The sequence below is a fragment of the Bactrocera neohumeralis genome, chromosome 2 (genome assembly GCF_024586455.1).
Source record: "Bactrocera neohumeralis isolate Rockhampton chromosome 2, APGP_CSIRO_Bneo_wtdbg2-racon-allhic-juicebox.fasta_v2, whole genome shotgun sequence".
Taxonomy (NCBI): Eukaryota; Metazoa; Arthropoda; class Insecta; order Diptera; family Tephritidae; genus Bactrocera; species Bactrocera neohumeralis.
This window is the reverse complement of record NC_065919.1, coordinates 18,519,946-18,546,506: the sequence shown is the minus strand read 5'-3', so window position 1 is coordinate 18,546,506 and position 26,561 is coordinate 18,519,946. Positions and strand designations below refer to the sequence as shown.

The 26,561-nt window shown below is 41.0% G+C and overlaps 2 protein-coding genes across 2 annotated transcripts; one reads left to right on the top strand and one right to left on the bottom strand.

Annotated features, from left to right (window-relative positions):
- Window positions 1-6,921: 6,921 nt before the first annotated feature.
- LOC126751056 (enhancer of split malpha protein) lies at window positions 6,922-7,972 on the top strand. Its single transcript, XM_050460978.1, has one exon. It carries the CDS (start codon window positions 7,060-7,062, stop codon window positions 7,621-7,623), a length of 564 nt encoding a protein of 187 aa, XP_050316935.1. The 5' UTR covers window positions 6,922-7,059; the 3' UTR covers window positions 7,624-7,972.
- A 13,440-nt stretch (window positions 7,973-21,412) lies between these two features.
- On the bottom strand, window positions 21,413-23,536 carry LOC126751057 (enhancer of split M1 protein). Its single transcript, XM_050460980.1, has 3 exons — window positions 23,159-23,536; window positions 22,881-23,099; window positions 21,413-21,727 (listed from the first exon to the last, which is right to left on the bottom strand). The coding sequence occupies exons 1-3, from the start codon at window positions 23,415-23,417 to the stop codon at window positions 21,675-21,677; spliced, it is 531 nt and encodes a 176-aa protein (XP_050316937.1). The 5' UTR covers window positions 23,418-23,536; the 3' UTR covers window positions 21,413-21,674.
- Between the last annotated feature and the right edge of the window lie 3,025 nt (window positions 23,537-26,561).

Sequence of the window (26,561 nt, the reverse complement as noted above, 5' to 3'; positions counted from 1 at the left end):
GCATCTTTGGTCATATCGTCCTTTCTTTCCGTCGGGGCATGGGCGTATATCAGTGTTAGGTAGAAAAATTTTGCACTGATGCAGAGTGTAGCTAGACGCTCATCCACCGGAGTGAATGGCCGAACTCGACAAGACTAAGCCTTTTTCCCACTACGAATCCCACACCGAATTTGAGCTCCTTTATATGGCCGTTTTTATAAATATCACAAGGACTTACTCGTCTCTGTCCTTGTCCCGCCCATCGCACTTCTTGGAGGGCAGTAATGTCAGCCTTTAATCTCACGAGGACATCAACCAGCTGGACATCGGTAACATCTCAATTTAAGGACCGGATATTCCAGGGGCATGCCCTTAAATCATAATCCTTGTTACGTTTGCTGAGGTCGTCATCAAATGTGGGGTCTTTCATCCGAGGCTGTTGTTTCTTTTTCTTTGGGGATTGTTTCTACGTAGCGGGTCCCAAACCCAGCGGACAACCTGGTTAGGCGAGTAGTATAGAGTTTTATACACATTTATATAGTGAGACGCTTGCTTCAAGACCTACGCCCGTTCATAGCCGTGGCTTTGCTGAAGCTTCCTTTGGTTTAGCCGTGGCTTCACACGGGTTGGCTACCGCATCTTACACATGGCTTACTCACGTAACCGCGGCGAGGAAGTAAAAGTAGGAATTGGATATAACCCTACGACTGTAACTGCTTACCCAAAAGCATAACTATACCCCATTATACGCCAAACTAAATGATTTATCAAATATTGTTGAAATACTCGTCATCGTGTTAAAGTAGACTCCCCAAAAAACACTTTTGTCATTTTCTAGGATTTCTTAGCCGTGATTCAATTAGAAAAATACATTTTCAAGCAACCTCAGAATCAATAAGTGACTTCTCCGAGCTCAAATCTGATTTTTACGATACTGATGACTAACGAAATCATTGGAATTACAGACAAAATTACTATAGTGAAAGGACTTTGGCTATCTTATTATATATACATATGTATATATTTTGTTGAAGAAACGGATGCTCATGCATGTTCGGTAAAGTGACGTTAAACCCAGCAATCGCTGACGGAGAAGCAAACATTCCATTGCCCGACCATGAAGAAGTTCAAAACTAAATAAGAACAACCAAGAGATGGTACCATCTTCTATAAGAGCTACAGCTGATGGCATGCAACAGCCGGACGAAAGCATATCGACGAGTTCTGCTCTTCCCGATCCACAAAACGGATACAATTTCGCCAACTGGGAAATAAGTCCTAAACAGTGAAAGGGGAGCAATGTGTGAAAGACTAAATACCATCAACAAACTGATTGGGCGTTATCAGCGTGGCTTTTACAATCCAACAGATTTTCACCATCTGTCAAATCTTGGAAAAGACCCGTGAAAGAAAGATCGACACACACTCCTTCTTCGACGATCAAAACCGCCTTCGACAGCAGTCATAACATCGAATTTGTCTCCGCTAACTACTACGGCTTTGTAAGCTGACAATGTCAGTACCTCGAAACTCAGAATCGGGAAAACCTCTCCGAGCCGTTCGCTACCAAACGAGGTTACAGACGAGAAGACTTTGGACTGAGTAGCCAATTTAGAAGTAAAGTCCTCTCTGGACAATCAAAAACCAAACTCTATAAGTCACTTATTATTCCCGTCCTGCTGTATGGTGCAGAGGCATGGACGATGACAACATCTGGTGAGTCGACGTTACGAGTTTTCGAGAGAAAGGTTCTGCGAAGATTTATGGTCTTTTGTGCATTGGCCACGGCGAATATCGCATTTCAGATGGAGAAGGCCCTGGCTTTGCTTGGAATCTCCAATTGGGGCCAAACAGCGAAAAGGAAGAACGACTGGCGCGCTGTTGCAAACACGGCTATAACTAAGTGGTGTCTACGCCAATAAAGAAAAAGATGAAACCCAGAATTTACATTTTTAGAATCGATAAAACTGCTCAGAGGACCTCATCGCGTCATCGCATAATATTATGCCAATCAACATAGATTCCTGTTAATTAAACGTTTCGTGAAACTATCGGTAGCGCTTCCCCTCTCATCCTTCTCATTAGCAGCACAACAGTATTTTTAGCGGTACAAGTGCTATTGGCACCCTGTTAAACCACTTTAGCTCAACTAACTGAACTTTTACATCCTTCATGAGCTAAATGACCAATGTAGAGCAACACTGTTTTATTTATTAAAACTACTTTACTACACATACACACAAATTATCTAGAATTTATACAAAAAACTATAAATTTCATTGACAGGTCCGCACCAACAATTAACAGAAATCAATAAAGAGGAGAGCGCGACTAATTGGCGGTGCACACAAACCAAAGCACAGTAGCTAAACAGGCTTGTTGGCTGACTACTATAGCCACTGCGCAAGTCTACACGCTCTGCGCACGCGCATAGTCAGAGTCACAACCGCAGCAAGTCACAGCAAACGCAACTAAAATGAATGTCAGGACATATGTATGTACATAAGTAACAACAACAGTGTGCATAAATATGTGCTAAAGCAATGCTTCATTGATAAAAGGACATAACTACTCAATAAGGATAATAAAAAACTGTATAAATTGATGGGAAGAATGAGCAAGACAGGCAAAAAAACTATGTATGCATATCATAAGTGAGGCCTACAAACACTTTACTGTGCTTATTATTGTTTTTGTAGATAATTTTATTATTTTTTTCCGATTCCTTTTTAGCTGCAAGTAACAACAGTAGCAGTCAAGCAATCAGCCCAGCAGCACTCTGGCCTGCGCAATACATTTTCAACCAACGTTGAGCCTGGCAGGCGTACAGCGAACGACAGGGCAACAACAAAAACAACATCACAACAAACAACACAACAATCGAACAACCTGTCTGCCACACCTCGGCTCCTCAGCTGCTGCAAAGCCTGGGAAAATTCTCAAAAACACCTAACCGAGAAAGACAAAGAGCAACAACAAAGCGAAATATGAGAAAAAAATTTCAAAAAAAAACTCACCCCAACATTAAACCCTCATCATAAGTAAATTACGCCAAGTAATTGTAAGGACTCAACACGCGGTCCGTTATTGCCGTTGTATGCAGTGTTGCCAGCCTGCTGCCATACAACGCACAGCCACACATTTTGCAATTAACCGAAACCTCTTAAAGGATAATTTGCTTACGCTGCGCTCCAAACGTTTGCGCCACGCACACGCATCCTTTGTCAAAATAAAACGAGCCTCGGAAAGATATGGAGCACACAAGCGCACACAACTGCTACAAATTAAAGGGAAACAGCATAATGGAGCAAGGCATAAGGAACTGCAATCATAATAACAACAGCAACTGTAAGATAACAACAACAACAAGCATATAACAGCAGCAGCAGCAGCAGGATAACAAAAACACCTTAACTGCGTGGGAATGCCCAGCGTATGCGCTTTCCCACGGAAATGAAATTGAAATGCATAGCAGTAAATATCCACAACTCCATATATGCATATGTATGTGTGCGTGTGCACGCAAATCCTGCAAGCCGATACATTTGGCCCCGCACCCTTCCCACACACTTTTACTGCTTGTTTCGAGGTAATATTGTAATAAAAACATACACCAAATTTTACAAAAACCGAAAAAAAACAATAACAACAACACTTAGAGTAATCGAATAAGCATAAATGAGCTGCAACAACAACGCACAAAGCGAAATTTGCCCAAAAAGCAAAAAAAAAAAAAAACAAATTTAAGCAAAAAAATCTATACAGCATAAAGTATAACACTATAAGCATTTTCGCTACGGTGTGTGTTAATGTGTGTGTGCGTGTGTACAGCATTTCTTATCGCTTGAGACTGCCATGAGAAAATTTCACGTCGAACACCTGCCATTTTTTTCTTATAGACGCAAGCAAGGCGCGTATAAAACCCCTGCATTATCACAGCGCACACACACACATACATACATAAATTAACACACACACACACCCATACATCAATAAACAGACACATACCCATACACTTGCTTACAGCCTACACTTCTCATACAACCTACACATACTCTTACAAATGCGCTGCTAAGTGGCCGCTACGCTCACCAACTGGCGTTCAGCTACTTGAGCTTGCTGTTGGACCCTTTCCTATTTCTTATGCCGTATCACGTTTGTTTTTGTTGTGTGTTGTTTTGCTTCGTCCGTTTCGGAATTTTGTACCAAATTTCGAAACATTTTCCCACACTCCACAAAAAAGGGGTTCAAATTCCAGTTTGATTTGCACAGAGGGAGTGTGCACACAACAACAACACACAGAAACGAGCAACCCAAATTGTTGCATTCACCCTGCGACCCTTATTGGCATGCCAATACATGCTTAATGTTTGTCAGGAGAGGAGCAAAGCAAAAATAACAACACTAAGCACTACAAAAACACTACACAGCACACAGTCATCGATACCGTTCAACAGTGGTAATAAAAAGAACAACAACAACACAGCCAACAACTATCAATCGACACCAGCCACAAAAACCACCACCACCACTACCACCATCGTCGTCATCAAGTGTGCCGTGTGATAGCGGAGCCCACTGACTCTGCGGACAGTGTTGAGGCGATCCTGCGCACGCACTGTGTGTGTGCTTGTCAAATATGTGTTTAAAAAATGCTCGAGAAAAAATAATACCAAAGCTTACAAAATGTCACTTTTACTATCGCAGCTGTGACCCATTTTTTTACATTAGGGGGAAATATCAAAAGCCGAAGTGCGGTACTTTAATCCGCTAAACCTAACCTACTCCCATTTCCAGACTCTCCCGACTCTCTCGGAACCACCGGCTAAGTATTACTTTGCGGGAGGGACAGGACATTTATGTCTCATCTATTGTGCGGACTGACGGACGCCTAAGCTGTCGAAAAGTCGCTTCGCTAACAGCTTTTCATTTATCAGTCGACTAACACATGAGGGTCGTTAAATTATCAACCGTAAAACTACCACCGAGTGTGGTTTTTAGTTTTTCCCTTGTATTTGAAAAGGGGTAGGCAAAAAAATAATACATACTCAGAGTCTTCTATATACTCTGTACACGTCGGATAGTTCGGACTAATGTCATTGTGGAATCCATGTCCACTAAGTATTTGGGTCAATTGAAAACTCAGGCCCCCACATTGTCTGTCTATCCACGAATGGATGTCTGATATATTTTGATGCTCATGTTTCTCTCCTCTGTCCTTGGCGATACTGTTTTAGACACTGATAGCTGATATAATCGCGGTTAATTTAACCAGAACGTCACTGACAGCTGTTTGCTACCCAAAAAACAATCATAAGTAAACATTGCATCCAAATCGAAAGGATCCCTGATCCTAATGTTGACTGCATAAAAAGCCATAAATAAATATATGTGTTTTTATTCAAACCTTTTGGTTCTACTGCCCATCCTTATCAACACCCATACAAAAATAAGAACAATTCAATTATATCACGACAATAAAAATATGATGTCAACATTTTTCAAGCAGAAATCCAGTTCTTGACAAGCCGTTCCTGATGCTTTTGACCCTAGATTAAATGTTTCTCGTATCCCCGGTATTCTAAAATTCAGATCTATATATAAAATGGAAATGAAAATGGAACCTCTTCCATTTTATCAGTCCAAAACCCTACATTCTGACATAAATACTTGGCTTCACTTAGTGAACGAGATTGCCAAAAATGGTGTACGGCTATCATCCGAAAACGTGATGGAACGAGCTACCTGAGTTCAAGACTGCAAAAGTCATTTTCAAAACGGTAGATCGGAAGTATACATACTTTCTATTGGCACTCGATAGAAGAGACTGTAGGTACATGATCGGAATACTAACTGGTCACTGTCTGGTGGCGGCACACGCCACTGACAGATCGAGAAGACTGTAGGAAATGTTTAGAGCAGGCACCAAGAAAACAATGGAGCATCTCTTGTGCACTTGTCCCGCATTCGCAAGACTACGCTGTGAGCATCTAAGGTCCCCACGGGATGATACACTGGAGGAGGTATCGATAGTGAGGCCGCAGAGTGACTACTTCTCTTGGACCTAGGAACTGAACTCCATCTGGTATCGCAAAAGACAAAAACTGGTCTATGCGTGGCTTATTAACCCACCAGTTTAACCTAACCTATGAACTGATGATATATGTGTTAAATTATTATTTCATTTTATGTTCGGATTTTAGTACTTCCTGTAGAGAGATACTAAAACAAAAATCAGAAACTTAGACCACAGGTTTCTACGAAATCATGCCACTTGCGCATGAGTGTGCTAATGCAAGTGACTACTTATTTATTACTCTTGGCCCTGACATCAACCGCACAGTGCACAGAATTAAAACAACTAATACCGCGTCATGCGCCACTGTGCCACCACTAAGTTTTGCCTTCTTGCTGTCTTGGCTCTTCGACTACCTGCGCCACTTGCTGAGCCGCCTCGACAATTCTTATCGGAATTCGAGTTCTTGTCGCTGTGCAGTGACCCTCTTACTTGACATTTCCTTTACAAGCATAAGCATTTGTACTGCTCGAACTCCGAAGCCCGAGCTCGACTGAGTCATCGAGCACACAACGTCGCTCTTCAAGGAGGGTAGATAGCTGCACTTTATGTACAGTACACTGTTGTTGTTGCAAGTCGTGTTGTTTTTTGTTAGTGCAACACTTGGTTGCTGGAGCGTGTGTGCGCCGAGCTCAAGCGAAGTGCATTTCCGTAATGTACAGGCACGCATGCTCAACACTAGCGCACGGCTGAGCAGCGAGCGCATGGGTTTGATGCACGTGTTCTCGTATTTCTCCCGCTCTTCGGTTAGAGTTTTGTTTTTTTGTGTTTCTTTGACTGTACTACTCCCTTTCCTGAAGGAAATATACAGAAGTACAAATTCACTGTGTGTGGATTATTGTTGTTGCGGTTGCCACTTGGTGAGCGCCAATGCGTTGCTATAAAAGGTCGTTGCGTGGCGTGTAGAAATCATTCTGAATTCGTACGTTCAACGTGCCACACGCATTTAACAATTAGAAAACTAGCGAACAACGCAGAAAATTTGTAGAACGAACATTTCGAAAATGTGTCAACAACAGCAACAATTAGCAGCGCAGCAAAATAACTCCAACCAAAAGTCCAGCTATAGCATTAAGCGTGTCTTGCAGACATTCTTCCGCAACAAACAACAACAAAAGCAAGAAAAATTGCAACGCCGTTACCAACAACAGCGTTTGCCAGCACCACAACAACTGCAGCAGCAGCAACAATATCCATATCAGCAACATCAACGTTTATGGTACTCATTGGAATCTTTGGAATCTCTAGAGAATCTGCGCAATGCACAAATGGAAGAACAACATTACTACGAAGAGATCGAAGACAATTCAGCCAATGAGAAACTGGCCGAACTCGTACAAGAAGCGGAAGATTCACAGGCGGAGCATGATGTCTATGTACCCGTACGTTTTGCACGCACCGAAGCGGGCACCTTCTTCTGGACCACCAATCTACAGCCGGTGTTGAGCAGTTTCACACCTGTAGCCGCCGATGAGGATCTGCTGCAGCCCAGCTATTGCTACAGCAATGCACAATATCCACACATGCAGTATCCCCAACATAACGGTGACCGTTGGGCACAAGCCTAAACTGAAGTGTGTGTCTCTAGTAGACGCTTAACAACTGTGCTGGCTATTCCTTTGGAATTACTGTGACCGGAGCTTTAGATATTTGTGATACTCGTTTGTAGCGGCTGAAGTACTTCTGATTAACCCGTATTGACAACATGTAACTGTTGCATTAACGCGCTTCCAATTTAGTGTTTAAGTTTTGTAAACAAATCTCAAGTGGTGCTCAGCCATTTTGAAGGCATTTTTGTGCTTAATTTTTTCACATTATTATTATTATTTTAATAATTTTAATTTACTAGTTGCTAAGTGAGATTTTTGTGATAACGAAAGGCTTTATTTTACTTTATAATTTTTTGTAACAAAGACATGAGAAATGACTCGTAAACAAACATTTTCAAATAGATAATTCGTTTTTGACAAACGCTAAGAAAATATGAAGTAATCAATTTTTTTATTTGCTCACCTTATGTAAAAAGGGGCTTGTTGTTTTTCGCTTGATTTATGGCACTTGACTGTTATTTGGTGTCTGCCGTGTGTTATCGGCGATTTGCTTGTCTTTTTAGATTGCTTTGATTTGTTATTTAAAGATTCTAAAGTATTTGCTTAGAGTTCGAAGTGATAGTACTTTGATTTCCTTTGCTGGTTTTAATTAGGATCTGAAACCAAAAAATTTTGTATGAAAAGCACAAAAAAATCCAGTTGCGAAACCGAAAGAATTCATTTTGAAATAAAATTCGTACACAATCTATAGGGTGATTCATTTCGATTTTCCCTACTTTTTTGTAGAAAAACCACAGAAACTTCAAATTTATTGGGGAATGTTTATTATCATTCGTCGTTGTTGGTGTTGATGCTGGTTCCAAAATAGACGAATTCATCTACAACTTCGAAGTTATGACTGTCAACAGTGACGTGGGTGCATAGTCGCAAGTGCGCGACTGTTTGTTTGATGACAGGAGATATTTCGTCCTGCCCTCGTTCGCCACCAGACACTTCACTCCCTTATCCAGTCTGAAGAAAGCAGAACTAACGGCGCGATTGTTGAGGCCAATGACATCAGTATCGTCAGCGTACGCCAGCAGCTTTACACTCTTATAGAATACTGTACCTTTTTTATTTAGTTCTGCAGCTCGAATTATTTTCTCCAAGAGTACATCGCATAATAGGGAGCTGCATTGTCTGAAACCTCGTTTGGTGTCGAACGGATTGGAGTGGTCCTTCCCGATCCTGACAGAGCTTTTGGTATTGCTCAACGTCAGTTTACACAGCCGTATTAAGATTCAGACATAGCGGCAGCTCCTTTTCGTGCTGTCAAAAGCAGCTTTAAAATCAACGAAGCAGTGATGTGTGTCGATCGTATTTTCATAAGCTTATCCCACGGCAGTTGGTACAGATTTTGGGGTCTCCTTTTTTGTGGATTGGGCAGAGCACACTTAAATTCCAATCGTCGGGCATGCTTTCGTCCGACCATATTCTACAAAGAAGCTGATGCATACTCCTTATCAGTTCTTCGCCTCCATAGTCATCGATTGGGGAATCGGGTTCGCCATCTAGTGGTGTTTACTTTCACCATTATGTTGAACCATTCAGCAGACTGGAGAAGTGTGCCCTTCATAGTTTTTATATGTTCTGGACATCAGTCACTTGACCTCTGGGGGTTCTATAAGAGTATGCTCCGGTTTTTAAACCTTCTTTTAGTCGACGCATCTTTTCGTAAAATTTTTGCACGTTACACTGCCGTCTAGCTTGTCAACCTCTTCATACTCACGCATTTCGGTCTCTCTCTTTTTTGTCTGCTAATGAGTCTCGCTGCCCTCTTCAACTCTCGGTATGCGTTGTTTGCTACACAGAGGCGGGTGCGTATTTTGACTGCAATAAGGTTGTGGTCCGAGTCAGCGTTAGGACCTCTGAGCGTAAGCACATCTAAAACAGTAGAGACGTGTCTTCCGTCTATCACAACACGATAGATCTGGTTAGTGGCTTTTCGTTCCGGTGACACCCAGGTAACTTTATGAATTTTCTTATATTGGACTCAAGTAATACAGATAACCATATTTCAGGCCACGGCGTGGGCGCAAATCAGCGTTATGTTGAATGCTAGTACTCGGCGACGGAGTCTCTCTCTCACCACCGCTGTGGAATACCGAATTTGCGCTCCTTTATATGGCTACTGTAGTAAATGCCACAAGGACCTACTCGTCTCAGTCCTTGTCTCGTCCTTTGCATTTTTGGACGACGGTGATATCAGCCTTTACTTTAACGATGACATCGGCCAGCTTGGCAGCGGCACCCTCCAATTAAGGACCCGGACATTTCAGGTGCATGCATTCACATCATTATTCGGGGGTCTCTACCCTTAGCGGTTTATACCTACCACCAAGTACCTCATTAGCAATGACCTTTGTATGACCCATTCACCTACTTCTGAGGATGCATATAAAGCAGTCCAGCATAAAGTGATGATTGGGAAAATACATCAGCCTTCGCTGAGAGCCGCCTGCCTGCAATGTAATGACTCTGACAGGAGCCAGCTAGAGATCATGACATTGCAAACAGCGCCACCAACTTCCTAGTCGATACCCGCGCGGAGCATACAGTTAAGAGGAATTTTGCCGATCAAGAAGACATTTAAGTCTCCGCGAATTTTTAGGGTGTCATACTAGATGTGCTTCCTAAACTATTATAATTTACTATTAAGATCTCAAAGAGGTTTTATTTTTACAACATCTTTGGTCGTTGAGTACTTTGGCATTTCCGTAAACATGGCTACAAAGTGAACCTATACCGCTCTCACATCTCTATCAATTACAAATATATAAATGTTCGAATATTCTTCAGAAAATATTTAAGATTTCTAAATCTTTGAGATCTTCACAGAACAAAAATATTATTTTTATTATTTTTCAAGTTACCCGAAGTTAATAAAAAATTCATGCGGCCCTCACAAACCAATTACACTTCAAATCCAAGAACAGTTAAAAAGAAATCTCCTTTGACGTATACAACTATTTAATAATCCCTTTGCTATGGAATATTTTCAATTTATTTAAGAGTCTGCCGAATACTAAATCCCCATTTGATACATTCTAATAACGTTACTTAAGAAAGATACGTGTGAAAGCCGGTACTTTTTTATTATGAATAGTAATCAGCACTCGGAAGGTTTCGTCTCAAGTGTCAAGCAGAAGAATTAGCTATCGATTTGGAGTATTGTTTATAGAGCAAATACTTGACTAACACGGGTATGATGAAATAAACTGTTCAAGTTGCAAATTTGCGTTAAGCTCTATTTTTATTAGAATTAATCACACTTCGAGACAATTGAAATTACACGTTTGCTTAATAACATAATGCCGACGAGGCTTCAAAAGTAAAAAACACTCAATGTCGCGCGTCATAAATATAATGAACACTAATTTCAGTTAGCAACAAATTAGTCTTCTGCAGACACACACTTTTTGATAAAAAAGAATATATCAGTCTAGTTTGTAGAGGTAGACTAATCAAAGGCAGCGCTGCCAAAACAAAATTAACATCATTGAATCCTGCAGTACACTTAAGCAAAAGAAAAAACTCGGAAGACTAACAGGAGCTGATCAGGACTGGTGCTATAAATAATAACTTATACAGTTACCTAGGATTATGCCTGTTAGAACGTAACTCGACTGTCACTGATTCGCAATCAAAAGGATAGTCTGGTATCGTAGATATGCAGTTAATCTGAGAACTCTCTAATCATGTGAAACATATGCAAAGGAACGAGCTCAAGAGCCAATAGTCCACCCCTCTGTCGATTCAAAATATTTTTCATTGAACAGGATTGGGATTTCACTTGAAATCAAGTACGGATAGTATATGATATAACGAGTAATCCAAGAAGAGGTACCACGCGTGTGCCGAGTCAAGCTGTCATGTTATTTTTGTTCAGTATTGTTTGACATTTCATCAAGGAGAAACTACATTACACTGGAGAGTGTCTTCCGGTGCCGTTCGCAGCAACTCGGACTGACGTATGTAACGACTTTTACGCATTTTACGTCGACATCGCTCCGTTCCATGGGCTCTTGAAAAGTTTCTAAAAAGATCCGATGTTTTCGACCCAAATTTTGTTCAGCGATGAAGCCAATTTCTGGTTCAAAGGATATCCTTATAAACAAGCAAACTTGCCGCATTTGGAAAAAGAAACAACCTGAATAGATTCAAGAGTTGCAATTTCATCCGAAAAAAATAACGGTTTGGAGTGGAAACATCGGTCAATATTTTTTCAAATATGATGCCGATGATATAGTAACCGTCAATGGCGATCGTTATCGCGCCGTGATAAGCGACTATTGGATGCCTGTTATTGTAGCTTATGATCTCGGCGATATTTGGCTTCAACAAAACGGCGTCACTCAATGGATTTATTGAGAGAACATTTCGGTGAGCAAATAATGTCACGTTTTGGGTCGGTCGATTGGCCACCAATATCAATATCACATCGTTAGACTTTTTCCTGTGGGGATATGTAAAGTCTAAAGTCTAAGCGGACAATCCTGCTTCGGTTCAGGCCTTGGAGCAAAACATCACGCGTATCAGTCGTCAGTTAACGTTTGAAACGGACGAACGATTCATCGAAAATTGGACTCCACGGATGGACCATCTAAGACGTAGCCGCGGCCAACATTTGAAAGAGATAATCTTAAAAAAATAAATGCCAAAGAATGTTCTTTGGAATGATAATAAGCATTCCCCATTAAATTTGGAGTTTCCGTGTTTTTTATTTAAAGAAGATGGGAACCTCGAAAATGATCACTCTTTATTATGTTCTCTTTTTGTTTCCAGAGAGAAATTGCAATCCTTTTGATTGCGAAGAACACATTTCACATTTAAGGATCAAAATAGGGTGAAACAATGTTTTAGCGATACTTGTCAAAGATAAACTTAGCACTTTGCGAGCGCTCTAGACATACGAAATAGCTCTTGCTCTTTTTATAAGGTTAGAGATTCATATTGAAGACGACATTCCAACTTCATGTGAAGGTCTTTCATACTCGTAAGGATCTGCGATTCGCTTAGAATTCTTCCAACTTTCTTTATTAAATTATACTTATATGTATGTATGTACAGTCTTGAACGACTTAACCAAAATATTTTATCACTCACGATTAAGGATATGTTATTTAGACAAGAAGGTGGATGGAGAAACTTAGGACGCTATTCTGTTCATTTAATATTCTCTCCCAATACCTCCGAATTCAAGAGATAGCTCAAGCTACTTCCTTATATCGACGGCGTTCGAGAGAACATATGTAAGGGCTTGCGATTTCTGAGCTCTCTGAACATATGTCATAACCTGTCGGCAGTTCGCTTACTCGCACAACTCTTCCAACTTGCTTTATGCAAATTACGTAATTGCCGACTTTAAGAATTTAACTAAAGAATTTTATGAGTCACGTTTATGAATATGTATGTATATTCTTTAGGTGGGATGCCCACCAAACGTCAGTCGCACATGTTTCGTCGGCTCATAAACCTTAGGTAATGTTCCTACTGTGCGCTATACTAACTGTTTAATATGTTTAACCATATAGTGACCCATAATTTATTTATGCTGAAATTTATAATTAAATATTCTTTTACGCCTTACTAGTTATTTTCGTTCACCTTCAAGTAGCCTTGTCAAGCACGTTTAAAGCGCTTACATAAATACTAAGAACTTTGATAGCCTCATTTGACAAAGCAGCGCTTCTTGGAACCCGCGGCCCACTGCTGGAAAGCATGCAAATATGCAAGACACCCATTATAAACTCCATCGACTCTAACGACATTAACTTGCACAGCAAGCGAGCGGTTTGCGCGGTCGAGCAGCGGGTCCAAGTGGGCGCAGCAAATCAAACACGTTAATTGTGGACAGCGAGCGAAAAGGGGACGATGGAGGACATGGCGGCGCAAGTGTCCACAACTCAACGTTTGTTATTACAGCTGTGTGCATATACAACACGCTCGGCGCTGGCGATATGAATCGTACACATGTGCTGACATGTTTTGGCTGTTGAAGCTCCCGCTTGGAGTTTTTCATCATAAAATGTTGTTATTTATTGAGTTAATAAATTAAAATGCAAGTTGTGTGCAGCGTGTGTCAACACTCCGAATAAGCGGACATTCCAACTCGTTTCGCAGCGGGCGGATGCGCGTTGCACTTGCGGCACCCTTCTCGTCTTTGCTGAGCTCGAGCTTGCTGCGAGCCGTCCGCTTTGCTACACCAATTGACCAATTAAGAAGTTACGGAATGTGCGAAGCGCCAAGAACTCACCAATAATGACGATGATCATGGGACGCGTGTATAGTGCGTAGTGGCGGTGCGCCGGCGCGGGTGTTTATATGTTAACATGAGGCATTTTGTTGCTGGAAATGCCCTGCTGTGATTTTTTGTATGCAAAGCCGAGCGCACATTAATTTAAAAGACAGAAAGGGGACGACGCACTTACAAATGGGTAAATGTAAAGAATTAAATAAGTAAGGAAGTACAAGGTTCGGCTGGAAGCAAAACATAGCTGCCAAAAAACAAAAAAATAATTTGGAAGCTGAGATAAGGGAAGGTGTGATAATTTTATTTTCTTCTTCTCCTTACGAGTTAACAAAAGCGCGCCAGTCGTTTTTTCTTTTTGCAATATGGCGCCAATTCGAGATACCAAGTACAGTCAGGTCCTTCTCTACCTGATCTCTGCAAAAGAGGTTCTTCCTCATCATCTGCTTCCCCCGACGGATACTGCGTCGAATACTATCAGAGCTGGAGTGTTTTCATACATACGGTCGACATGAACTAGCCAGCGTAGCCGCTGTCTCTTAGTGCGCTGAACTATGTCAATGTCGTCGTATAACTCCTACAGCTCATTGTTTCATCGAATGCGATATTCGCCATTGCCAATGCGCAAAGGTCCATAAATCTTCCGCAGAACTCTTCTCTAGAAAACTCGAACCGTCGTCTCATCAGATGTTACCATCGTCTCTGCCTCTGCACTATATATCAGGACGGGAATAATGAGTGACTTATAGGGTTTGGCCTTTGTTGGTCGAGAGAGGACTTTACTTCTCAATTGTCTACTCAGTCCGAAATAGCACTCGTTGGTAAGAGTTATTCTGCGTTAGATATCTAGGCTTACATTGTGGTTGGTGTTAATACTGGTTCCAAGATAGACAAAATTATCTACGACTTCGAATTTTGACTCTCAACAGCGACGTGGGAGCCAAGTCGGGAGTGCGACGACTGTTTGATGACAGGAGATATTTCGTCTTGCTCCCGTTCACTACCACAACCATTTGCTTCGCTTTCTTATCCAGTCTGCAGAAAACAGAACTTTTTTTATTTTGGTTTACATTAACTTCGTTAGGAAACTTGTCTGGATGGCCACAGCGCAATCGTCAGAAATTGTAAAGTCAATGAGGTTGCAAGAAATGGCAACCAAACTCAAATTGCATCAGTATGTAAACGAGCAGTGGTTCCCCTGTCAAGCATTGGTCAGAATATGAACTCAATTTGGAATTAGTCTATTAGATATATTGAAATAAAGTGAGTTTTGCACCGCCGCGATATAAGGTCTACTGTGGCCTCCCTTCTCGAATCATATAGGTCCATATCACTAATAAGTTACGATAACCTGCTGCGTGCTATTGAGGCGATATGATCCCTATTCGGATTTATAGATCCAAAGGCTTTGATCCTTCGTCTACAGAATGCTGTGCAGTCTAGAATCAGGTGTTCGGAAGTTCTGACTCCATGGCCAAAACCGCCAGTTTGCACAAGAGGCCAGAACCATGTAGTACAGATGCTTCTTGGGTGCAGTACATGTCGCCTGAAGAGTGCCGCTGCATGGCGGCATGTCATCGTCATCTCCGACATGTTCCTCAATCGACGCACGTTCTTCTGGCTATAGCGCGTTCAAGGTAAACTTACGTTTAGTTCCTGGAATGCTCTTACCTGCGTTGGAGTTCTTGTTATCGTTTTGTTGTTGTGGTACTGTTCATTCTATTTCTTGCGCACCTTGGCTCATCAAAATGAGCTGCCGGGTCAATTCTTAAAGAAAGCCAGAGCTCCATGGGCGGTAAGGTTATCGTTACTTCCCATGGCAGTACATCTGGGCTGAAGGACAGCTGCGGAAACGTTGGGATATCGGCCTTGGTTAAGTAGCTGTTCACAAGAAAGGCGGTGTAAGCCGGGGCGTTGTGGTGGTGCAACTTCCAATCGGCTGCGATGTCTTATCGGACCCGATTGACCCTTCATTTGAGTCTCTTGAGGACTTCCACGTAAAACTTGGCGTTGACGGTTTGTCCAGGAAGAAGAAATTCATGGCGGACGATGCCTTTGACATCAAAAAAGACAATGAGCATCGTTTTCACTTTGGATTTGCTCATTCTTCCCTTTTTTGGACGAAGAGGCCTGGTGTCACTGAAACACACCACTTCTTGCTAAACAATATCTGGGTAAGTCTGCTTGATCATATCAAACGTCTCTGTCGCAGATTTACCGAGTTTCACACAAAACTTAATGGCGTACCTCTGCTCTTACGAACGCTGCGCCACTCACAGAAACACGTCGCGCGAAAAATGTTTGTCCTGACTCTCCAGGTGTTCGGAGGCAACTGACCAGCCGCGCGTTCGTTAGCTAGGAACGCCCTATATCGAATCCAGTCGGTGCGTGCACGCTCCGAAACATCTCTGTCGCAGATTTACCGAGTTTCATACAGAACTTAATGGCGTACCTCTGCTCTTACGAACGCTGCGCCACTCACAGAAAAATGTTTGTCCTGACTCTCCAGGTGTTCGGAGGCAACTGACCAGCCGCTCGTTCGATAGCTAGGAACGTCCTATATCGAATCCAGTCGGTGCGTGCACGCTCCGAAGTATAGCCGACAACCGGACAACCCCTTGACGAGACTCTTTAATATTAACTTATATACACTGCAGGGTCAGCCAAATATTTACGATACAGTTTGACGAGACTATGACGTGGGTGAAGTGGAGGTCGAACCTCGACAAACCAAGTCTCAATCTTACCGATTTTCATGCAAGTTTTGTGTTTAGTAGCCTAATTTATATAAGAGCAAGAACTAATTGTTTTCCTTTCGCCCACAAGTCTGTAATACTCTGCGCGCAATGTTAAGCAGTGGGTTCAAAACAGACGAGCAAACGAACAAACAGTAGACACTCGTTTATCGATAAATACATACATATATAAGTATGTATGTATGTGTGCGCAGACATACAAACTTGCCAACATGTCAACCAAGAAACAAAACTGTTCGCTTAAATAACCATTTCAGTGTTTGTTCTTTTTTTTAGTAAATGTGCTGTTGTTGCTTTTTACTGTTTGTATTATTATTTTCAAAACGTTAAACGTTATCGCGCGTCCATCCGCATGCCTCACAGTATGATAAGCATCGCGCGTTTTAACCGTGTCCGATTGCCACCGCCGCGTTGGGTCATAAGGGTTCCCAGAACACGGCGCATTGAACGGAGTTGAGTCCCAAATACCCGGACACGGAACACACACTTGCAAGTCAATAAAACAAAGAATAATTATGCAATTAAAAAATAAGAAAAATAAATTGTACAAAAAGAAAAAGGGTGTTAACGCGTAGTAATCGGCAAGTCTACGCCACAAATAAACGAGGTAACCACGTCGATTGGGCTCTGCGGCCTTCGATGGATGCAGCAAAAGGTTGTGCTGCGGTGGGGAGTAAAGCGTTGACATCAAATAATTGATGGTTCGGTATTTGTGGCAAAATAAACAAAGCGCGCGCAATGAAGTTGGAAAACCAATCAACCGATCGACAGCAATGCGCCACAAAACAAACGTTGCCGCTCTTGCAGCAACAACACGCACATACTCAACCCAAACCCACGTACACACTTGTAAACAAACCAGTGACGCGTCGTAACAATCGAAGTTGTTGTAGCGTTAATGACTCTTTTGATGGATGCAGCCAAAAAGGTTGCGGCGTTTAGCGCCTACACTGCGGTGGGGAGTAAACACTAAAAACCCAAGGCGTTGACATCAAATAATTGATGGTTCGGTATTTGTGGCAAAATAAACAAAGCGCGCAGGGAGAACAACGCGAAGGTGGCGACGAAATGTGCTGGCCAAGTATTGACAACAGGTATCTTTGTTTCAAATTAGACAAATAATTGTTGTTTTCTTAGAAAATATTGAATGAAATGAACATTTAACTCTTTCTTTCGTTTTGATTGGAATAGCTTGATTAGTAAATCTTGATTTGGTTACTCTGTGATCAAAATTTTCAATCCAGCGCGATAGATGGCGCTAATGCCGGAATTCAACATTTACACTTCGATTTGAATATTTTTTTCTTGAGACGTTCGGTTTTAAATGAGGCAATACTGTCATCGCACTTATGAAGGCTGCCCCCGCCACGATGTCAAAATCGTGCTTGGCGACTTTAACGCCGGGGTGGGCAAAGAAGGTATCTTTGGCACTACGGTCGGTAAATTCGGCCTCCACAAGGAAACATCCCCAAATGAGTTGAGGCTGATTGACTTCGCCGGGGCCCGAAATATGGTTATCTGTAGTACTAGATTCCAGCATAAGAAGATTCATCAAGCTACCTGACTGTCTCCGGATCGAAAAACTACCAACCAGATCGATCATGTTGTGATAGACGGAAGATACGTCTCCAGTGTTTTAGATGTGCGTGCGCTCCGAGGTCCTAACATCGACTCGGACCACTACATTGTTGCAGCTAAGATTCGCACCCGCCTCTGTGCAGCAAAAAAAGCGCGCCACCAAACACAAGGAAGGTTCGACGTCGAGAAGCTGCAATCACAACAGACAGCCGAACGATTTTCTACTCGGCTTGCACTCCTGCTCTCTGAGAGCACTCGTCAATAACTTGGTATAAGGAGACTGTGGGACCACATTTCAAACTCCCTACGTACAGCTGCAACCGAAATCATTGGTTTTCAGAAAGTGCAAAAGAACAGCTGGTACGACGAGGAGTGACGTGTCGCAGCGGAGAGAAAACAGGCTGCCTACCTCGCAACGTTACGATCGACCACTACACGTGCGGGATGGGATAGATACCGAGAGTTGAAGAGGGAAGCGAGACGCATTTGTAGACAGAAGAAGAAAGAGACTGAAATGCGTGAGTACGAAGAGCTTGATAAGCTGGCCGACAGGGGTAATGCTCGAAAATTCTACGAAAAAATGCGGCGGCTTACGGAAGGTTTCAAGACTGGAGCATACTCTTGTAGAGCCCCCAAAGGAGATCTAGCCACTGATGCCCAGAGCATACTTAAATTATGGAGGGAACACTTATCCAGCGTGCTGAATGGCAGCTGAACGCTTGCAACACCAGGAGAATTAGGATAAAATGATTCCCTTTTAATCGATGACGATGGATTGCAGACGTTCCATTACCCGACCATGAAGAAGTTCGAATAGCAATTGCCTGCCTGAAGAACAACAAGGTGACGGGACCGACGGATTGCCGGCCGAGCTATTCAAACACGGCGGCGAAGAACTGATAAGGTGCATGCATCAGCTTCTTTGTGCCAAAATTCGTCGGACGAATTGCCCAACGATTGGAAAGTTAAGTTGCTTTGCCCAATCCAATAAAAAAGGGTTTGAAGAACGGAAACTACCGTGGGATTAACTAATTTCAACATTTGATATAAGGTATCTATCGTATGCATATTACTGTAAATTAAAGTGCCAAAACTCAACAAACTCATTGGACCTGGACCAAAGATTCCTGGCGTTGAAGTTCAACAACCGATGATTTTACGGCGAGAAAAATTTAATTTCCGGAAAACCCGTGGAAAAGGTTTAGAATCGACACACCACTTTTCCGTTGATTTCAAAAATTGCTTTCGACAGCACGAAAAAAAAGCTGCGTACACATTTTGCCGCGATTCAATTTTTGGTTTTGTTTTCAAAACTTTGATTTGTAAATATTTGAATCGTTCAACACCCGCGTCGTTGTTTTTTCTCCAGGCTATAAAGCCAGAAAATGGGTCTGGCAGTGAACGAGGAAAACTTTATATGTGTTTCAAACAAACAATCGTACTCTTGGCAAATTTGTTACAACACGACCAGATATTTCGTCATCTTGGAACCAGCGTATCACGCGCAAATGCGCCAACTGGAAAAGACCCGTGATAGGAGGATCGACACGCACCACCTCTACGTCGATTTCAAAGCTGCTTTTGACAGCAGGAAATAGAACTGCCTTTATGTTGCTATGTCTGAATTTGTTATCCCCGCAAAACTAATACGACTTTGTAAATTTACGTTGAGCAATCCAAAGGATCGGGAAGAAGCTATCTAAACCGCTCGATACCAAACGAGGTTTCTGACAAAGATACTCCCTTTCGTGGGATTTTTTCAATTTACTGTTGGAGAGAATAATTGGAGCTGCAAGGCTGAATAGAGAGGGTACAATTTTCTAAAAGAGTGTACAGCTGCTGGCGTACGTCGATAATATTGATATCATTGACCTCAAGATCCGCGCCGGTAGTTTTGCTTTCTCCAAACTCGATAAGAAAGCTTAGCAAATGGGTCAGGTAGTATACGAGGGTATGAGGAAATATCTCCTGTCATCAAACAAACAGTCGTCGCACTTGCGACTAGTCTTCCATGTCACTGTTGATAGTCATAACTTAGAGGTCGTAGATAATTGTGACAATCTTGGAAACATTAATAAAAGCAACAACAATGTTAGCATCGAAATCCAACACAGAATAACTCTTGCCAATAGGTGCTACTTCGGACTGAGGAGACAATCAAAAACCAAACTCGCCAATAGCGAAAAGAAGAAACGACTTTCGCGCTGTTGTTAACTTGGCTATAACCGCGTAAGCGGTGTCTCCGTCAGTAAAGAAGAAGAACAATATGTTGCAAGAATATAAATATTGTCAGTTGTTGCTTGCTGGCCATGAAATGTAAAACCTTGTAAACAAAAATAATAGAAATATTAACTAAAATTTTTGAGATTTTTCCAGTTTTCATTTCGAACAATAAAGTTTATACGTTACGAACCATAAACAGAAATATGGAATAACATCAATAAATCAGACTAGCGTTGGCAAGATGGTGGCCCGAACAGACCTGAATGTCACTGTTTAAATGGTATATGATATTCAGAACGACAAACGAAAAAGGATTCGTAAATTAACTAATTTCTAACATTTGAAATTCATATTATATATGTAGATATGTATACATATACATATATACATATATAAGTTAACTTATTTTAAGTTTTTTATTTATTTTGTTATTTAAAACGTTTTTTTACAACTGTACAAAAAATAAACTTGTTTAATGTTTATTTCTAAGTTGCTGGAGCGATGTCCAACCAACTTAGAGGAAAGCCAAATTAAAAGTGAAGCTTAAATCTAATCTTATGCTATCAAAAACTACCTAAGCGCCGGCAGATGTGAGACGTCGGCAGCGACGCATATTGTTAGTGGCGTGCTAGTAGCGTCATTAAAATCCGTAATATTTGCTTGGCGCTCTTTTAGTGGGTAGCGGTAAAGTGGCGTCATGCGTTTGCCAAATTGTGTACCTGCATTCTTTTTTCCTTCATTCTTAAACTTGCATGGTAAGGTACACTGTTTAACAAAATATTTATTTTGTTAACTTATATACTCGTATACAGAGAGGTGTAGATTTCGATTTTATAATCCTAATATACATACATAAATAAAGTTAACTACGTGTCTATAAAAACCTTTGTTATTTTTAACTTATCAGAATAATCAGTGTTTCGCAAATTGGCTGGGACATAAATCGAGTGATTTAAAGAACTGCCGTTTTATCGATAAGAACAAAATATTTATTGCACAGTGAAAAGAGCACGTATACCTACTTAACTAACCAAATGACTAATTACATTATAACTATAAATTCTATTACATTTTTATATTCATAATCACATATTTATTGGAACAGGTTCATTAAGAGACCTAAAAAACTTTATATAAAAAAGAACATTTTAAAAGCTTTCTATGATTTCTTAACTCATTGTTATATGAAATTTTGTCAAACGAGGATTGTTTGTCTGTTGAGTTTAGTTGAGCTCGCATTTCCTGGTACTCAGTATTTTGAAGAGCTTGGATTCCACTGCAAAGAGTATACGTTAAATAAGTAAAAGTTAGTATTTCAAAGATAAGATAAGATACATGTAGAATGAGAAGCTGACAAAATTTTTATACCCAGCGCTTGTTTCAGAAGTAAATTATTTCTAAATAGTGAACCGATTTCGCTTTGATATTGATATGGTTTATTAAGAAGTAAATGAAAATGTTTAAATTCGACTGCACCAAAGCTATAATACCCTTCACAGGTCGGGTTTTACAGCTTAAAAAGTATTTAAAAAAACTGAATAGTTGTTGCTGTTGTAGCGGCAGAATTTTGTCGAGTTCACAGTCCTTGACTGGATAAAAATCCGAGTCCGTTCCGCTTGCGTAGACTCGTGAAATTTTGTACCGACTGTCGTGTGAACGGAAAACTGAATATTAATTTTGATCGGCCAGTTTGTATGGCAGCTATATGGTATGTTATAGTAGTGTGATCTAAACAATATGTTCGAAGAAATTCGTGGCGTTGACAAGGACAATATTCAATGTCAAATTTCGTGAAAATATCTTGTCAAATAAAACTGTTTTCCACACAAGGATTTCTTTTTGATCGGTCAGCTTTTATGACAGCTATATGCTATAGTAGTCCGACATTGTCGATTCCCACAAATAAGCAGCTTCTTGGAGAGACAAGGTCATATGCGAAATTTTAGATCGCTTTCACAATTGAGAGACTAGTTCACGTACATATATAAAGACGGACTGACAAGGCTAAATCGACTCAGCTCGTCACGCTGATAATTCATGTATGATATATATTTAATAGGTTCTCCGACGTTTTCATGTAGGTGTTGCGAAAATGCGGCTGCTTATGGTTAGTTGTACCGTTTTAACCGATCGAACTCTCATTGCAATCGAACATCTCACTATTATTTCGTATTCACGTTAACAACAAATGTGCTGCACGACGAAGACTCGGTTAACTTAAAGATTGTTCGTTTTTGCTCAATTTTTCAACGTTGCTTCGTTAAAGCGAAGCTAAAAACAACTATCTCCACCGTCTTAACTGTTATATAGTACAACGGTGTTGCCTCGTTGGCATTTTTACAAACAAGCGATATTTCATGAACCTCATAATATAAGTAATACTCCAAAACTATGGGTACAAAAAAGATACTTTTTCAAATGCTACTCACATTTGGTGCCCTTCAGCGCACAGTTGTAGATGTCCAATTGGCAGGCGGTGGCGACGGTGACACGATATTCGCCATTCGAAATGCACACGGGATCGTAAATCATCGGACAGGGTTTCAAGCACTCCTCTTTGTTCAAATTGTCCGCGAAGTTGGACACAATTTCATAGAGGTTATTTACCAATTTCGTACTGCACCAATCATTGTCGGTCTGTACGAAGGCTGAAAATTATTTGAAATATTTCGTTTATTATAACTAACGAGGTTACGCGATTACTCACGTTTTTGCAGCGAAGCACGCTCCTTCCTACGCGCACAGTTTTCCACCTGCATCTTGCAGGGATTGACGAATTGCTCATAGCCAATGCCGTCATAGCCACAAGTAGGCGCATACAAAGCCGGACAGATCACTGGACATGGCTGCTCCTCCTGGTTCTGGTCCGCATCCAAAGGCGCCTCATCAGCGAGTGTTGTTATTGTATTGGCATAGCAGAAGGCCAACAACGTGGCAAATATTATGTAGAACTTTTTACACAGCATTTTTGTTTTTGTATTTGAAAACTTGTTTGCCTTTTGAATTATTTTAAAGTATTTTCTTTGCTTCTGTCACTTCGAATTTAGGTATTAATGCACACTGATTGATTGTTTCATACTATCGACCCACTGACTGATTTGTATTTATACATACTTTTAGTCGCGCTGAGAAATATATGTTTTTTATTTCCATTTATTTTTTCTTATCGCTTATCAGCAAATGCGAACGATAAATATTTTTATAAAACAACAACGGTACTTTAGCGTTATTATTGTTTTTACCGCGAAAGTACAGTTTTACGTGTATAAAAGTCAATAGTATTTGTTGTGAGTGGAGGTGACAACATAGTTTTGAGGGTATACTCGCACGTTGTGGTATGTTCTGGGAGACGCACTTCAAAACGATGAGTAAACCTCTATCGCACAGTGGGTTGGGGTTGTGGATTATTGGACAAAATATGCGAGACAAATGCCCGTAGTGGTTCCTTTAAACAGCTCGCGAAAACCGAATTGACAAAAATTGCTTTTTCTCAAATCGCCCACAAAACCCAATAAAATAAAAGTAAAGCGCCACAATTAAGAATTAAATTAAGATGCTTCACTGTATAACTGTTATACTCTTGTATAACACCCAGAGGTGATATGGTGACTGATGCTCAGAGCATACTGAAATTATGGAAGTAATAATTTTCCAAACTGCTGAATGGCAGTGAAAGCATAACACAAGGAGATGGTGAATCCCATTTCCCAATCGATGTCGATGGAACAGTCATTCCATTGCCCGACTATGAAGAAGTTCGAATAGCAATTGCCGTCGGAAAAACAACAAGGTGACGGGACCGATGGATTGCCGGCTGAACTATTCAAATACGGCGGCGAAAAACTGTTAAGGAGCATGCATCAGCTTCTTTGTAGAATATGGTCTGAAGAAAGCATGCTCGATAATTGAAATTTGAAAGACTCCACAATCTGCGCCAACTACAGTGGGTTAAGCCTCCTCAACATCGCACATAAGGTTCTAACGAGCGTACCGTGTGAAAGATTAAAGCCCACAGTCAACAAATTGATTGGACTCTCCCAGTGTGGCTCTTGGTCTGGAAAATCAATAACTGACCAGATATTCATCATGCGCCAAATCTTGGAAAAGACCCGTGGAAAAAATATCGACACACACCACCGCTTCGTCGATTTCAAAGCTGCTTTTGACAACACGAAAAAGAGCTGCTAATATGGCGCTATGTCTGAAATTGGTATATCCGCAAAACTAATACGGCTGTGCAGACTGACGTTGGGAAGGACAGTCATACCTTCGCAACCGTAGATAATTTCGTCTATCTTGGAACCAGCATTAACACCAATGTCAGCCTCGAAATCCAACGCAGAATAACTTTTGCCAACAGCTGCTACTTCGGACTCAGTAGGCAATTTAGAAGTAAGGTCCTCTCTCGACGAACAATGACCAAATTCTACAAGTCAGTCATCATCCCCATATTTATCGAATAGTGTGTGAGATTAAAAAATTTGTTGTCAAGTTCTGGAACTTATCCGTATCTAAGAGTAATGTATCAGAGCAAGTTCCACAATTTGATATAGCAGATAAGTACACTATGCTTATCCGAAGAAAAGCCACGCCCATATTTCAATACTAATTATTATAGTATGCTTCTTCGTAATGTTCTAGTGAATTAGAGATTTCTAGCTCGATTAAAAACTACTCCGCTAAACTAATTTTTAATACTTCTCGAATAGAGTGGCTTGTATATTTCAGTTTAACTTTTAGCGCAAATGAAAATTGCCTCACTGTGATGTGTTTTCATTAACAGCATAAATTTTTGCCCTGATTTTGTCTTCAGCTGATAAAAACCATGTAATTACAGTTTACACGTACTGCATTGCGATATGAATCTGTGCTATTTTGTTTACCACTTACATACATATGTATTTATGTATGTAGGTATCTTACAAAGTTTAAGAACCGTCTACTTATTACAATTATAATTTTACGAAAATATGTTTGTTTATGTAAATATGTATGTCATTATAAATTTAATTAAGTTTATCTAATAATAAGTAGAACTTCCGCATTTTCAAGAATATGCATAAGTACACATAACTATTCGCATTAGGGTGATCCGTCGGTACCATGAAGAGAAGTTCACTTAAGCACTGCGTTCTGACTGAAAATTAAATTAAAAATTACCATTTCACAACATTTATACGGATACCATACAAATTTGACTCCAACTTCCAGAAATTACAATAAAAGTTTGGTTATGTAACAGCCGAGGAAATACTTTCAAGTGTTGTTGCACAAAAAACTTAGTAGGGGGCGGGGCCACGCCCACTTTTCCAAAAAAATTATCTATGGTTAAACTTTTAAACTAGGGGAAGTATTGCCGTAAGTTCATCCATTTATAGCAAGAGATTATTAGGAAGAGATTATTTTTGTATTTAAATAGATCTCCTCAAATTTTAGTACTAGACCCCCTTTTTGATGACGACTACGGTAAAATGATTAGGGATTACGAGTTAAGGGCATGCCCTAGGAATGTCCGGTCCCTTAATTAGGTAGGTGGCATCACTGTCACTCAAGAAGTGTGATGGACGGGACAAAGACTGAGACGAGTAGGACCTTGGGGCTTTTACTACAGAGGCCAGATAAAGGAGCGCAAATTCGGTGTAGGATTCTTAGTGGGAGAGAGACTTGGCATTCACCCCGGTAGATGAACGTCTAGCCATCATCCGCGACAATGGTCACAAACAACGCCACAACGGGAGATAAATTCAGCCTCCATAATGAAACATTCCCAAGTGAGTTGAAATTATTGACTTTGCCGGGCCCGAAATATGGTTATCTGTAAGACTCGATTCGAGCATAGGAAAATTTATGAGGCTACCTGGCTGTCTCCAGATCGGAAAGATCACTCTTTGAAATGGAAGACACGTCTCCTGTGTTTTAGACGTACACAAGCTCCGAGGTCCTAACATCGCCTCGGATCACTATCTTGTTGCAAATAAGATACGCAACGGGCTCCGTGCAGCAAAAAATGCACGTCATCAAATACTAGAAAGGTTCGACGTCGAGGAGCTGCAAACACAACAAACAGCCGAACGATTTTCTACTCAACTTGCAACCGTGCTCTCTGAGAG